General features: G+C 38.7%; 2 protein-coding genes across 5 annotated transcripts; both read left to right on the forward strand.

Annotated features, from left to right (window-relative positions):
- The first annotated feature begins 1,146 nt into the window (after nt 1-1,146).
- On the forward strand, nt 1,147-5,541 carry tmem11 (transmembrane protein 11). 2 transcript variants are annotated; one of them, XM_061700658.1, is made up of 3 exons: nt 1,147-1,182; nt 1,541-1,637; nt 4,567-5,541. In XM_061700658.1, the coding sequence occupies exons 1-3, from the start codon at nt 1,179-1,181 to the stop codon at nt 5,081-5,083; spliced, it is 618 nt and encodes a 205-aa protein (XP_061556642.1). In that variant the 5' UTR covers nt 1,147-1,178; the 3' UTR covers nt 5,084-5,541. The 2 variants fall into 2 exon arrangements, with proteins under 2 accessions (XP_061556642.1, XP_061556644.1); XM_061700660.1 differs by lacking the exons at nt 1,147-1,182; nt 1,541-1,637 and adding an exon at nt 1,644-1,741.
- Nucleotides 5,542-8,862: 3,321 nt separating this feature from the next.
- On the forward strand, nt 8,863-13,753 carry dhrs7b (dehydrogenase/reductase (SDR family) member 7B). Of its 3 annotated transcripts, none has more exons than XM_061701456.1 (7): nt 8,863-9,156; nt 9,737-9,896; nt 9,993-10,111; nt 10,967-11,180; nt 11,485-11,577; nt 11,660-11,812; nt 13,087-13,753. In XM_061701456.1, exons 2-7 carry the CDS (start codon nt 9,740-9,742, stop codon nt 13,290-13,292), a joined length of 942 nt encoding a protein of 313 aa, XP_061557440.1. In that variant the 5' UTR covers nt 8,863-9,156; nt 9,737-9,739; the 3' UTR covers nt 13,293-13,753. The 3 variants fall into 3 exon arrangements, with proteins under 3 accessions (XP_061557440.1, XP_061557441.1, XP_061557439.1); XM_061701457.1 differs by having other exon boundaries at nt 8,867-9,156; nt 9,732-9,896; nt 10,970-11,180; nt 13,087-13,752; XM_061701455.1 differs by having other exon boundaries at nt 8,867-9,156; nt 9,732-9,896; nt 13,087-13,751.
- Nucleotides 13,754-15,240: the final 1,487 nt, after the last annotated feature.

Raw genomic sequence — 15,240 nt, forward strand, 5'->3', positions numbered from 1 at the left:
GGAGATTAATCACTGGTGATGAGTCATGGATCTTCAAGTGCGACCTGGAAATCAAACCAGCCTTCAGTGGAAAAATCTAAAGTCGCTCAGACCGAAGAAAGCAAGACAGTCCACACCCTAAGTCAAAGTCATGTTGATCACATTCTTCGATGTAAGGGGCATTGCACACTGAATTCTTGCCACAGTGCCAGATGATCAACCAACACGTCTACAAACACATCCTGCGCCATTTGCGTAGTTCATTGCGCATGACGAGGCAGACAACTGGTGGCTGCTCACAATGCCCTGAGCATCTGACAGTTCCTGGCCGAGAAGAACATTGTCGTGCTGACTTTATTGATTTGATTTATTGTATTGGTAAACAAATGCAATTGGTTTGATGGAAATAGGGACCGGGGAGGGAAGTGAACTATCAAAATGTGGATGGAAAAACTGTCGAAAGTTATTGGTGTGACACAGTATGTCACAGAAGAGTCCCTGTAAAATTAAAAGGTAAAGTCCATGAAGAAGTGGTTTTGACCAGCCTTGATGTACGGATTGGAAGGAACACCACTCAAGAAAGTATAAGAAAAGATGTTTAATGAAGATGTTGCAATGGATGTCTGGAGTAATGAAAAATAAATAATAAGAAATGAATACTTGAGGGGTTCAGCGAAGGTAACCCAAGTTTCAAAGAAAGTAGGCCTACAAAGAAAACATGAGTGGTTTGGACATATGATGAACTGAAGGATAGCAATGTAGGAAGAGAAGTGATGCAGATCTAAGTCCAATACAGGGTAGACTTGAAAACAAGGAAGACCAAGAACCGGATGGAAAGTGCATTGTATTGAATCAGATCTGAAAGAGAGAGAATTTGGTGAGAGGATGCCCTATACATGAACTTTTGGCGAAGCCTCATACCTACAAAATAAATAACGTTTACGATGAGGGCGTGAGTGTGATTTAGACAAACTGTCATGCTGTATAGTAATTGTCCTGTGTGATTTAATTTGCTCTCTCATTGGAGCTCACTGTATAAATGTAACAGTCATCAGCATATAGCAGGTGCTGTGCTATACGTCGCTTCTGGTGTCACATCCAAAACGTGAAGTCGCTGTTATGTTGGCGTCAGGTTACAACACGTACACAGCCTAGAGAGCAAGAACATAACCCGGAGGCAGAGCACGCGAAGGAACAGCATGGGTGAGTATCCGCCCCGGCACTCAACAACACATAAATAATTGTCCAAAAAAACAGAATATGATACATACGCTTTTTTTCCTACTCGTTAACTGATAGAAATGTCAAGCATCTTTCTCAGTTCATGTAGGATTTAAAATGTATTTGTTTTGACGGTGAATTCGAGTAATCGTCAAATTTATGATCACATATAGTACGTTGAATGCGTCATAAGTATATATTTCTTTTGACCTCTCAAAACGTCAACGTTCTCGTCTTAAGTACGTCACGTAGACGCACTTATTCTATGCATTGTTGGAATTGTAGTTTAATTTCGCTTAGAAGTAATTGTAAATTGCTTTCTGAAAACTACATTACCCAGTGAGACTTGTACCACAATGCATCACTTGGCATCACGACTCTATCTCCAACATGGCGTCGCTGGGAAGGAGGCGCGGTGTCCCAGTAAGCAGGGAGAGGTCAGTTACTTCACATCGTGCTCATTTCACCAAAATGTTTCGGCGTAATTCAACCGTTTGTCTATGTCACCTCTCGTTAGACAAAGAGCGTGTCTATCTTTCAGGTATTGAACGAGAAGCCTTCCCGGAGAATCATAATTTTATTATATGCTTAGCTAATATTAGCATGCTAAGTTGCTAACGTGTCTGCTAGCTAGTGCTAGCAAGGAAGCAAACTAGGCTCTCATGTGATGTTTGGTTATTTCAGATCAACCGAAACCCCTGGGAATTTTTTAAATATTCACCTCGGTGGTAATGTGTGCAATTGTCTCTCAATGATACGCGAAATGGTGTATTTTGTCTTGAATATGCTACGTTTTTTTTTTTCGCTAAGTAACATGGAGCCTTCTTAACTTAGCTGGCTAATCACATAACTTTCTTCCATGCAAGCCAGTTCGGCTCGCTTGGCTTCGCGGTGTCCTGTGTGAGTTACAAAAAGCTACCGTACCCGTTTCTTGTTCGAATGCAACAACCTTGGGCTTTTTAGTTGATTTTGGAATCCTTCTTAAGTTAGTGTTCATGGGTTAATCTTTACAGAGGCCGTAGTTTTGTTATCATATAGCGTTGAACCTATTCTTAATTTCCCTCTTAATATCTGAACATAATTACTGTGGAGCAACATTGATGCAAAATCTGATTTTATAAACATTCATCACTCACGTCTCGTATAGAGGAGTGCCTTGATTTAGTTAAAGTTAAGTTAATTCCGTGACCACGTTAGGAATTTAAAACACTCATTTCTATTCAGCTTTCCACATTGAAATTAATGGAAATTAGAGTTGTAAGTTTGTAACCAATGCTTATTTTAATAAGTTAGTAATCTTTTTTTTATTATTAATTGATGAATTGGATTTTAAAAACTGTAACTTTATTAAAATTAAGGACATTTCAAATTCACAGTGTAAAAAATGCACACACGTGTTGATTATGATTCAGTTACTTGTTTAGTCTCACATGTCAGAGAATAGGTGAAAATGTTAATCACTTTTTTCCAAAGTAAAAGCAAATGTTTGCAAATGTCTTATTTGATTAAACACAAAGATAATCAGTCTGCTTTCATGGAGGACCACATAAATCTGATAATATTTAATGTTGAGATCCTGAAATTCTGAGGGTTTGGACAATTTTATGTTCAGCAGTGTCTCTGAATAACTAATTGATTATCAGACTATTATCCAATTAATTTGATAATCAATTGTCGATTATTCGATTAATTGTTGCACCTCTAATAGAAACCCCATTAATCCGTCCCAAAAAACACCAACTAATTTTTATGTTGCATGTTTTTTAATCAGAAAAATAGCACTTTACAGTATTGTACTTTTAAAAACATATAGTAAAAGTGTAATGTTAAAGAATTAAACAGTTTGTACATCATGATAATTCAACGGCTATTGTGCTGCTCATTCTGGTGTGTGTGCCTTGGTCACCAGGGGAAGAATAATACATACAGAACCCCTTCACGGAGATTTGATGATGAAACACAAAATACCACAGTTTCAACAAAATTGCAATATTTTGCAAAGGATAACGCATATATGCCTGTGAGGATTGTCGTATAGTCTGTTTGCATGTGTTGCTACTGCTTGTGTTGAAATACGAGTTGTTTAAAGGTTTATAAATACCACGGCATCTCTGCTAGTTTTGTTCGTTCATCTATGCATTCTCTGTTAGCATTAAGCTAGCAGACTTTTGCAGAACAAAGGTAATGTGCTTTGGTTTAATACACAAGTCTAATTCTTTGTTTTATGTTTATTTTAAAGTAAATGTCAACTGGAAGTGGCAATAAAAAGCTTCAAGTAAGGACTTTGTTTCCGTTTTTCAAGGATTGTTCACAATCTGCCAAATTTTTCCTTGTAACTCAATCCCCCTCGCCCAAAAAACAAACAACAACAAAAAAAACCACAACAAAAAAAAAACACACAGCCAAGCAACAGCTCGTATCTCACAAACCTTGTAAGTCGGAGTACCACTGTATTCCTTTACTACTAATTTGCAGTTCAAATGGTTTACAACTTAACCAACCAAAAATTTAACAGTGGTAACAGACAGTCTCAGTTTTAGAAAATAAAACAATCTAAAAAAAAAGGTGGTGACCTAATGAAACACCAATTTGTTTCTTCAATTTCTTGATCATTTTAATGCCTAGTACCACAACAGTTCAATTACTTGAAGAATACAATTAATGCAGCTGGTTCCATAGTATGTCCTACTTAGCGTAGACGTTAATCGTATTCCTAGTGATTTTGGTTCCTATCAAGAAAACAAGGGAAATGGCTAGATATCAGCTCTCAAATCAAACTCTTATGATCTATTTTGCTTGTCATCGTGTCCCAACAAATGTACCTTTTAGTTATACCAATCATTTAAAATAAACAAGAAACTGAAGAAACAAGGGTGGTCTAATTTTTTTCCATGACTGTACATATTCAGTAAAGTCATGCAAGAAATAATTACTTACCATTTAATGATTAATATGTTTAGCTACATGATACATCCCTTTACTAAAATGTCTTTGTGTTGTGATGTTTGTTGAGTTTTTTTGAGAGAGAGAATTGTTGTTTTTTTAATTTTTTTTGTTTTTGTTTATTTTTTTAATATTAAGAAATCTGTTAAGTAGGGTCTGGAAAGTTTCAAATGGGTTGCAATTAACCAATAAAACCACAATTGAAATACAGCTAATGTTACAAGAGGCTGTTTGAAGTATTACCAAAAACTTGTGCATGTTATGTTGTTGTTCTTTTAGGTGTTATATTGTAGTGGGAGTTATCTGCAGTAGAAGAGCGAGTGTGAAGGCTCTGGTGAAAATACAGACAGTCCAATGTATACAATGAGTGGTGTTTTATTTTTTTGTCATCACTGTTCCCTTCCTGTCACCCCGTCTGTACAGGGGAGTGATGGCGGCGACCGACTGCTACATTGTTCACGAGATCTACAATGGGGAGAACGCACAGGACCAGTTTGAGTATGAGCTGGAGCAAGCACTGGAGGCCCAGTACAAATACATTGTTATTGAGCCCACACGCATCGGAGATGAGACGGCGCGGTGGATTACGGTGGGCAACTGCTTGCACAAGACGGCCGTGTTGTCAGGCGCCGCTTGCCTCCTGACACCGCTTTCCCTGCCTCCGGAATACTCGCGCTACGTGGCGCTGCCCGCCGGCGCCCTCAGTGTGGCCTGCGCTGCCCTCTACGGAATTTCGTGGCAGTTTGACCCCTGCTGCAAGTACCAGGTGGAATATGACAGCCAAAAACTGTCGCGGCTGCCCCTGCATACACTCACCTCCTCCACGCCCGTGGTCTTGGTACGCAGGGATGACATCCACAGAAAGAGACTCCATAACACGATAGCACTGGCCGCGCTGGCGTACTGCGCCAAGAAGATATATGAACTCTATGCTGTATGAGTGCACTCTGAAGACCATTTAAGAACCAATGGGGAAAAAAGGAAAATTAAAAAACCAAGAACAACAACAAACCTATCCACAGTCTGGTGTATGAAAAGTGGAAGGTCACAATCGGGCCCACAGCACCTGTGGTGGCTGCTCCCATGTTGAACTTTGATCAGAGGGATATAGTTAAAACTAGAAGGAAGTCTTTTTTTTTTTTTTTTTTTTTTCCTTTCTCTCCTCCCCCATTTGTTTTCTTTAAGTGACAACCACAGCACACACGATCTCTGTAGTACCCTTGTCCCTCCTTTCCTGCATTCTGACCCTTCAAAGTTCGTGTAAAGGCTCCAACAGAACCTGCCTGTTTGAGCTGAACGGACGTGATGAGAGCTTTACCCTTTCCCTCGTAGTTTTGCTGTACTCCCTTACTTGCTGATCAGTAACTCACCTTTCATTAAACATTAGGCTATTTCAAAGGCGTGTTTCTGTATGTGACTTTCTCCCAGCAAACAGATCATGTCCATTTAACAGAAACAATTAAAATTTGTATACAGTGAAACCCCATTTATCGCGGGTGATACATTTCAGAACAATGTACAATAGGTGAAAATCTGTGCTAGAGAAAACTTTGTTTTACACCTGCACACTTTAAACATTTAAACTTACTAAAAGTCACTTTTTTATCATTATTAATATTTCTCAGCACCTGATATCACACTCGCTTGCACAGTTCTCCAAATAAGTTTCCAAGTGTGCTTGCTTCAAGTTATTTGTTCACACCCAGTTGAAGTTTACTGTAAAACACAGCACAGGAGAATAAAACATTTAAACACCAAAATGTTCAATCCAATGTTAAAATGAAGGAAGTCTGCTAGCTTAATGCTAACAATGCAAAATGCAATTGAAATTTGCATAAATGTTATGGTAATTATAAACCTTCAAACAACTGATACTTGCAACACATTCCAGCGCATACAACAGGTGCCAAACTCCAGGCCCGGGGGGGGGGGCCACACCTGGCCCACTATGTCATTTTTTGTGAAATAAAATGAAAATCATTTGCATCAATTTCCATTGTTCTTGCTAAAAATTTGTCATAATATATTATATATATATAATATATATATAATATATATAATATATTGCAAGCATTTTTTTGTTACCAAATCCATTTCTTTATACAGTAGCTTCAACAATAGCTGAACAAACTATTATGTTTGACTTCTAATTTCCAATCTAGTTATCCATCAATATGTTGCGTATATGTGATGTAATGATGAGGTGATGAAACATTGGTTTCTCAGTTCTCACGGCCCTCGAAGGGAAACCCCACAAACATTGTGGCCCGTGACAAAAATGAGTCACTAGGGTCGCAGGCGTGCTGGAGCCTATCACAGCTATCTTCGGGCGAAAGGCGTGGTACACCCTGAACTGGTCGCCAACCAATTGCAGGGCACATGGAAACAAACAACTGTTCGCACTCACATTCACACCTACGGGCAGTTCAGAGTTGTCAATTAATTTACCATGCATGTTTTTGGGATGTAGGAGGAAACCGGAGTGCCCGGAGAAAACCCACGCAGGCACGGGGAGAACATGCAAACTCCACACAGGCGGGGCTGGGGATTGAACCCCGGTCCTCAGAACTGTGCGGCTGACGCTCTAACCAGTCGCTCACCGTGCCGGCCTATTTGGATCCTCATATGACAAAACCAAGGTGTCTTTTGAAATGAACGTTTATACTAAGTCCATGTTAGAGAATCACTCTATGGAGGTTTAAATAACCAAAACTCGGACCTTTAGAAATCTGGGATATATCAGTGGTGTGAACGATGAACTGATATAGTGAGGGTTCACTGTTGTCTCTTGTTCATGTAGCTTTAATATCCAGCACTTATCCAGTCGAGACCTTGTGTGACCATGATGAATGCTGTCACTGAATGTTCTCATTTAAAACCCAACACAACCTTCAAAGGGAAGACCCTAAATGTATGTGGGATTAACAGCAAACCAAACCCTTATTGAAACAAATACGATACAATATGAGGACAAGGTCGACTTGCCAGTTTTCTGCCCATCTTGGGTAGTAGAAGAAGCGGAACGCTCTGTCTAATGGTATTCTACAGTGGCAGGACGGGAACTTTTATAACCAATGCTTCTTTCACAATGTGTGTGATGAAAGCAATTGTCCAGCAACTATTTCCTGATTATGGGATACCATGACGGTTGTGTCACAACCCACACAGTTGCAGCAATAAACTGATTTGGAAAGGCAGAGGTGAATAAATGCCTGAGTGTGTAGGTAATGATGTCACAAAAAAGTGATGACATTGTACAGGAGAGCTTCAGTGTCATAAAAATAGGTTGATTGGATTGTTACTACTATAACAGGCTTTTGAGATGTATTCCATCAATTCTTGAGTCAACACAGTCCAACTAAAATATTGATAGCTGAAATAAGCATAATCCACGACCACAATTTCTTCAAAATCCAAGTTGAATGCTTCTGGAAATGCTAAAATTGGTTTTCCACTTGTAAATGTGCAATCCTGATCAAATCCTACTTTTGACACTGCAATCACACAGTGAGTTCCACTCCAAACAAATCAGCTTTGCCTGACTTTTGGATTCTCACAGAGATTTAATGGGAATAGCTTTCAAAAGCTGATCTATAAAAAAACTAGACGGGCCATTAAAAAAATAAAGTCTTGACTGAGCTTTGAGGAAAACTTTAGAGATAATTATTGATTTTAAATGTTAACATCTGTGTTGACGGGTCAGCATTACAGCCTCATGAAGCTTACAGTATATTTCACTTATACTTATTTCACAAATATATGATTTTAAAGAAATATATAATTTTAAGCAACTTTAATTTTGGGCAGTTGGGTAATTTTTCGAAAAGCAACAGCTACTCAATCAACAGACAATCAAAGTTATATTTATATGTCTACCTGTGTTAGAAACGATTGGCTGCATGCTTACACAAAACAGCATACACTTTTATTTGATACATTGCATTACAGATACACATCCAGATATCCTTATAAACCTATAATTGCATTAGACTTACTCGCACCAACACAACAAACGCACACCATATCAACATAGGGTGCGTTGGGGAGTTTACTCTGGGCGCGCTCATCGCAACCCGGAACTCAGAGCGTTGGTAGTGTGTGTGCCACTCGATAAAAGTAAAACTGACACATTCAATATGGCGGATGTACTGACGCATCCCTAGCAATAGCCAACACGTTCAGTAGTAACGTTATAGAAAGTGGAACACGCACTGTCTCTGGGTGCTGCGGTCACGTGACGTGACGCGGAACATCGGACTGAATTTCTGAACGGACCCCAAAAACTAGGCTGGAGCTCGGATTGGTCGATTACTGCATGACGTCACGACGGGAACCAGTTTTGGGCCATAACACAAGTGGACTAGAACCTTTGCCCTCTCTCTCCTATGGGCGTTGTTCCGAACCAAGTGAATGGGAGTTCAGTGTTGAATCTGCACCAACCTTATTGTTTGACTTTGTATTTTCGAATAAATTGTTACACTTTTAATTCGGCCTAATCATTGAAGTTCTACCTCGACCAGAATAAAGGAACTGGGCAATAGAGGTTTGTACGGCCGGCAGGTTATACCCGGGCCGCGACTCTTCTTTGTTCTCTTTTCCTAACCTCTATCAACTGTAAGTAGCAGTTGTAGTTGGAACTAATGCAACATTTTGGAATAGAGGAATACTGCATAAATGTGTCATTAGTTATTTTAACACATCTTTCAGAGGGCACAACAATATCAAACCAGAGCATCTAACGTGTTTTTAATCTTACGTTTATGTAAAAAAAAATAAACAACACACATTCACACAAAATAAACATAGTAACGCGTTTTGTACAACACGTGAATCGTTTTTATGCTGCTGGTGACAGGCAGAGTAAAACGTCAACTCCCATGAACAATTGCGAGATACAACCCGGAAGTAAATGGCGTGGTCCTTTGGCGTCTTGCGAGATCGACGTCAGTCAGTGTTGTGTATGTGAAAACTAGATACGAGTCGAGACTCAAGTGAGCCACTGTGCAAATCAAGGTGGGTACTGTATTGTTATTAAAATATTTGTTGCACTGGCGGAGCTGGCTAACGTTAGCATTAGCCACGAATTACAGGATTTGTGATGACCAAACGGTGCTACATTGAACTATGTTCTTCGGTGGAATTGGAGGTCAGTCTTCCCACAAATTAACTTTGTTCGAAATCTCAGCCAAGTTGGACACAAAGCTACGGCAACAAGTGGATACACAGTTTACTTGTACCTTCGTTCTGCCACCTTGTGGAAGAGAATTGAATTGTTCTTTCTGTAACTATACGTCGCTGGCCTAGATAGACGAACAAATCTTAATTATTTGTAGTGAATAAATAATAATTTTTTGACCAACCAAGTAAAATAGCAGTTTTGGTTTGAATTGAAAGAAAATATAAGTGAAAGATTAATTCTTTAACATGTTAGAAATCTGAAAATCTGCTTAATAAACAATGAGTTTGTATTATTCAACATTTTGATGCCAACATTTTACTTTTCCAAATATTGTTTTTTCGGCCTCCTCGACTACTAATAATTGGTATCAATATCAGCCCTGAAAAAGATGTATCGGGTCTATCTCTAGTTTAGGTGATGGAGCGTGTCACTGGTGGAGGAACGCTGCTGGCACTGCTTCTCGCAAGCGTGGGGTTTTTAGTTCTCTATCGCATACTGGGCCGACTTCGAGCTGGAGCTGCTCTACAGGATGCAGTGGTGGTCATCACGGGCGCCACCTCTGGATTGGGCAAAGGTCAGCATCCTGCTCATATCTTCTCGGCTTCGGCTGATGACACGTTGATACTCTGATCGATGTAGATTTTGTTCTTTTGTGATTTTGCCAGTGTAGAATGTGCACACGTGTTCCACAGCGCAGGGGCTCGATTGGTGTTATGTGCTCGAGATGCAAGTCGACTGCAGCAGGTGGTGAAGGAGCTGAATGCAAGCGCAAGGGGCGGAAAGCCGCAGGTATTCACTGGACTTGTTTTGAATAAAGAAAAATAGCATTACTCTGTATAAAAACACGACGACAACAAAACAGAAATAGAAATAAATTGGTTTGATTAACTGTAGTTACTGTATGTTATGTACTGCAGTAAATCAAGGTACAACTGTATTTAGCTTTTGTGTTGACACTGCCAGAGCGTTATTCAGTTACAGTATGTTCATTAGTGGGGCTGCACTTTTGCGGTGGTTTAGAACTGAACTGCATCAGTAGTTCAGTTCAGGTCCTCGGTTGACGACGGCCCCGACCTGCGACATTTCGAAGTTACAAACGGCGCGGAATAGGAATACGTCAACAAAATGGCACAAGAAAACACTCTCACTTACTGACGTACTTACTCTTTTTAATTACTATATATTAACTAATGTTTACTGCAATTATGACTTTCTGACTACGTTACTGTAGGTAGGTGACTAACTTGGCATAAGAATTCACAAGGAGACAGGCTTTTTTTTTTTTTTTTACCACATCCACATTACTTAGTGCTTTTCATTTGTTTTATATTCATGGCCGAGAAGTGGTTTTCATACAAATATTTGCCGTTCCTATGACATCATGAGGTTACAAATGGCAAGCGATGAACGAGTTTGCGTGCAATGAATAAGTAGACAAATATTCAAACACCATGCTGCAGTACAGTTCTTCAGTACTGATCATTTTGGTATTTACTCAGTGTTGTTTTATTTCCAAATAACTGTGCCTGTTTAAAAGTTTGCTTTATCATCACTTGTCAGATTCTCCCGCATTAAGAACTGATTTTTTTTTGGTTTTTTTTTGTCTCAAATGTTTGTGAGGAATAATGGTTCCGTGTTCACCAGCAGAGGTACGTTCCCAGGACTGTTACCTTCGACCTGGCCGACACACATTCGATAGACAGAGCGGCCGAGGACATCTTGAAGTGTTACGGACGAGTGGATGTCCTCATTAATAATGCCGGGATCAGTTACCGTGGCAACATACTGGATACTCACATATCGGTTCAGAGGGATGTCATGGAAACAAATTACTTCGGGCCAATCGCTCTTACGCAAGGTCAGTGAGGAGAGTGACGTTACCTCGGTGGGATAGTGGTTGGCACGTTTGCTATTGGTCAATTTATTCATTCGCCAAACACCTGTTGTGGATTTTGACGTTCAGGTCCTTGTTAGAGAACAGCAAGTTGTGCTAAAAGTACTGAAACATTGAACAGTTGGACGTGCATTTAAACATTTACAAAAGTTAAACAAATGAAGTTCATCCTGAATTTCACCCAAAAGCCCCAAATCCTTAACCTTTGGTGGAAGGAGACAAACATTATTTTTTTCTTTTTTCTAATTCTTCATTTTCTTCTCGTCAGCTCTCCTGCCATCCATGGTTCGACAGCGCAGCGGCCACATTGTTGTCATCAGCAGCGTTCAGGGCAAGATAGCTATTCCTTACAGATCGGCCTGTAAGTTTTCTTTATTTTATAAATGTTTGTCTCACGTTGAATGCAATGAAACACGATCCTGCTTTGTACCCTGTGCGGTCAGATGCAGCGTCCAAACACGCCACCCAGGCCTACTTTGATTGTTTACGGGCTGAGGTAGAGCGTTACGGAATTCCAGTGACTGTCATTAGTCCAGGATATATCAGGACAAATCTGTCCGTCAATGCTGTCATGGGCGACGGCTCCAAATATGGCGGTAAGGCTGAACAAAGATTTTATTGTACTCTAGAAATATCGTACAAGAGAATGGCAAAAAGGGTCCCCGAAGGTACATTACATGGCAAACATAATGTCATCTTATATTGGGACACACTCCACCTCGCATTTCTACACACAAGCAATCAAATCTAGAGTAAGCGACACAACCTGAGAAACTGGCAAGTTAACACTTGTAAATGTATTTTTGCATTGCAGTGCATTGGATGGAATGAACTGTAAAAATTGAATATATTGACTCTTCTTGACTTATTAAAAGATCCAATCCAATAATAATGTCACCTGTTCGTTGGACACTGTAAGCGATATTAATTTTGTATGTTTATTATTTCAACAAAGGCCACACACCTCCATTTACTGTATTGTTATATTGGTTTTACTTTGTTTATACTTTATATTGTTTTTGCTTTATGTCAATGTCAACAAAGCACATACCTAAATTGAGTTACCAAACTAGGAGAAGCTATTGTGTGTATTCTTATGTTACTGAGGAATGAGAGTCATTATTAATCGAAACATAGCTTTCACCTTTTACCCAATTTAACCACTGAATGCATCTTTTTTATTATATTTATGTTTGTTTGATTCTGCATAATGACCTGATCTTTTTTTGTTGAAAGTATATGGAAACTTACTCATACGTGAAAATATGCTGCATAAATTAGTAAAAGAAATTGCAGGTAATTCAGCACAATCGTGTTTTCTCTGTTATTGCAGTACAATTGACTGTAGTGTTTTTAGCATCTAATGTAATGCAAAATTATTCATATGCTGGCCAAACAGAGTTAAAAGTATTTTTAAAAAATTGGTATCTGTCTTGAGCACCATGTTGGTGACCCCCGACTTAGAACATTCTGATCCCATATAGATGCACACACAACTTTAGCTGTGTCTTGATAAACGGTTTGAATAAATGTGAACATAAAACTTGTAAATATTTATACATATATGATCTAAAATTGTAATTTTTTAAATCAATTGTACCTCTTAACAAAGCATAAAGTCTTTTTCTACGTTCTTGTGTTGTGTGTCAAAAAAAGATCCAGTCAACATTCACTTTCACTTAAAACTACATGAACATCTTTGACTTAACTGGGAATAAAAGTTGCCAGTGTTGCATCAGCAATGCAGTAATGGAACCAAAGTTAATTTCAAATGACAAGACAGGAACCAATCAAGTGCACGATGGACAGGAGCTAAATTTTCGTAGTGTGATGTTTTGATGCATGTTTTGTTTCTTGTCGCTACTTTCAGTTGTGGACACGACCACAGCGACGGGTCGGGATCCCAGGGATGTGGCTCACGCAGTTCTGAAAGCTGTGCGTCACAAGAGCAAAGACGTTGTTTTGGCTGGACCTTTGCCCATGGCGGCCATTTATCTCCGCACACTGTGGCCTGCCCTCTTCTTTAAAATCACGTCGTCTCGCGCTCGTAAGGAACACAAACAGAAAAATACTTGAGGCCACAAGGACAAATATGGACACGGGATGTTGATTGTCTGTGAAATAAACCAGAAAACTTGTGAATAAATAATGTTGGTTGTTTGTATAATTTTGGGAAGTAAATATTTATCTTGTCACATTTTCAACATTAGTGTTTAAAAAGCTTCTGCTGAAAATAATCCTAAACATGGTTTTTTTTTTGTATGTGACCTTATTTCTGAGCTCTACGTTTTAGGCACCTAAAAAAGATGAGACACTTTTTTGGGGGGAAAGTTTGCAGCTCCATTTTCAGTAATTAGTTGCAGTTGCATTCTTTGTTCAAGGTCACAAATATGGTGGTAGTCCCAAGTCCTAAACAACCCATGTGTCTACTTCATGCCAAAGTCTGTACCAAAGTTTCAAATTGTCTTCCCTTTTAATAACATTATTCCAAGCATTTTTTTGTCAGTTCCCTTTTCAAAATAAACAACAATAGTTGAACAAACTATTTTCTTTGATGTCTGATTTCAAAACTAGTTATCCGTCAATATGTTGTGTATGATGAGTCAATTTACATTCACATGGTTTCCGTTAGAAACGGCCCTCTGAGGGAAACCATAACCAAAATGTGGCCTGCAACAAAAATGAGTCATCCCTGCTCCAAATTGTGCACTTAAAAACCTTAGGGTCTATTTCAGCAGATTAAAAAAAAAAAAAAAAAAAAAGTCGTCACTTTTGTACTTGAGCCTGAGCGGATGAGAAACTATGTAATATCCACATATCCCAGTTGTAATATTCAAAACATCTCACTGTTCATGAACATTCACATTGCTTTGGTAAAAAAAAAAAAAAAAAAACAGGTTTTTTTTTTTTTTTTTATATATAGTGAACTTTATACACAATAAAAACACCTTTAACCAATGGAAATTTCAAACAAGTTGTTCCATTTTTAGATAGTTTTAAGTTAAAGAGAACCACTTTTTAGAAATGTTAACAATAAATATTCCAAATAATTTACATTATGTTACAAAAGCACAGTGAATACTGGAATCACCATTTGTACAAATAAGTCCTTCAAAAAAAAAAAAAAAAAAAAAATTTTTAGTTTAAAACCTGTTAGTTCCTTTTCTAAAACAATCTCAAATTTGAATTTGAAACAGCGTGGTGAGTTCTCACAATCCTATTTCCCCACATTCCCCCGCAAGGGGAATATTTAAAACCCAGTCAACTCAAACGACAAATTCATGCTGGGATCTGGTTCGATAAACCACTTGATGCAATGATAGTGGACTTTGAAATGACTGAACACCAAAAAAGGAAAGCGTCGGTTGGTCTCATAAGATCACCATTTGAAGCTGCGTTTAGCGATTTGTAGTGACTTTGGCACAAGCGTTCACATACAGTATCAAGTCAACATTTCAACGGAATTCAACACAACCAGTCTAACGTTAAGTAATGAAAGGTAAATAAGTTGAATAGTCACTTTCGTAGAGTTTTAATTAAGTGTTACTGTTCAATTTAAAAAAGGAAAATACATCTCTGAGTAAAATGAATATGCGCGTCCTTGGTTAAATTAAAAGGTTTCAAACGTGGAGCTATAGAATGTACAACTGTTTTCTTTCAACTAGTCGATGCAGCCTGACGTATTATCTCATCACAGACACAGACGGATATTTACACTCAATTCATATATCATTTCAGCACCAAATTGAAATGAAGTCACTGAAGCGATCTTCAAACCTTCTGCCAACCAAAGCTGCCATTTTGCATACAGCCTTCAAAAATACTGAACGCATGTTTCAAATGTTCACTACCTCGATAAAACGGAATTAATGGAGATGAAATGAATATGAAATACAAGGCAACTAAAACAAGCGCATGACTGAGATTCGAGTGATGAGCTCTTTATCAACCACCTTTGTTTTCCGGGATATACACACTACTCACAAAAAGTTAGCAATATTGCAATTTCGGGTGAAATATGAGG

This window comes from Phycodurus eques, chromosome 16 (assembly GCF_024500275.1).
Source record: "Phycodurus eques isolate BA_2022a chromosome 16, UOR_Pequ_1.1, whole genome shotgun sequence".
Classification (NCBI taxonomy): Eukaryota; Metazoa; Chordata; class Actinopteri; order Syngnathiformes; family Syngnathidae; genus Phycodurus; species Phycodurus eques.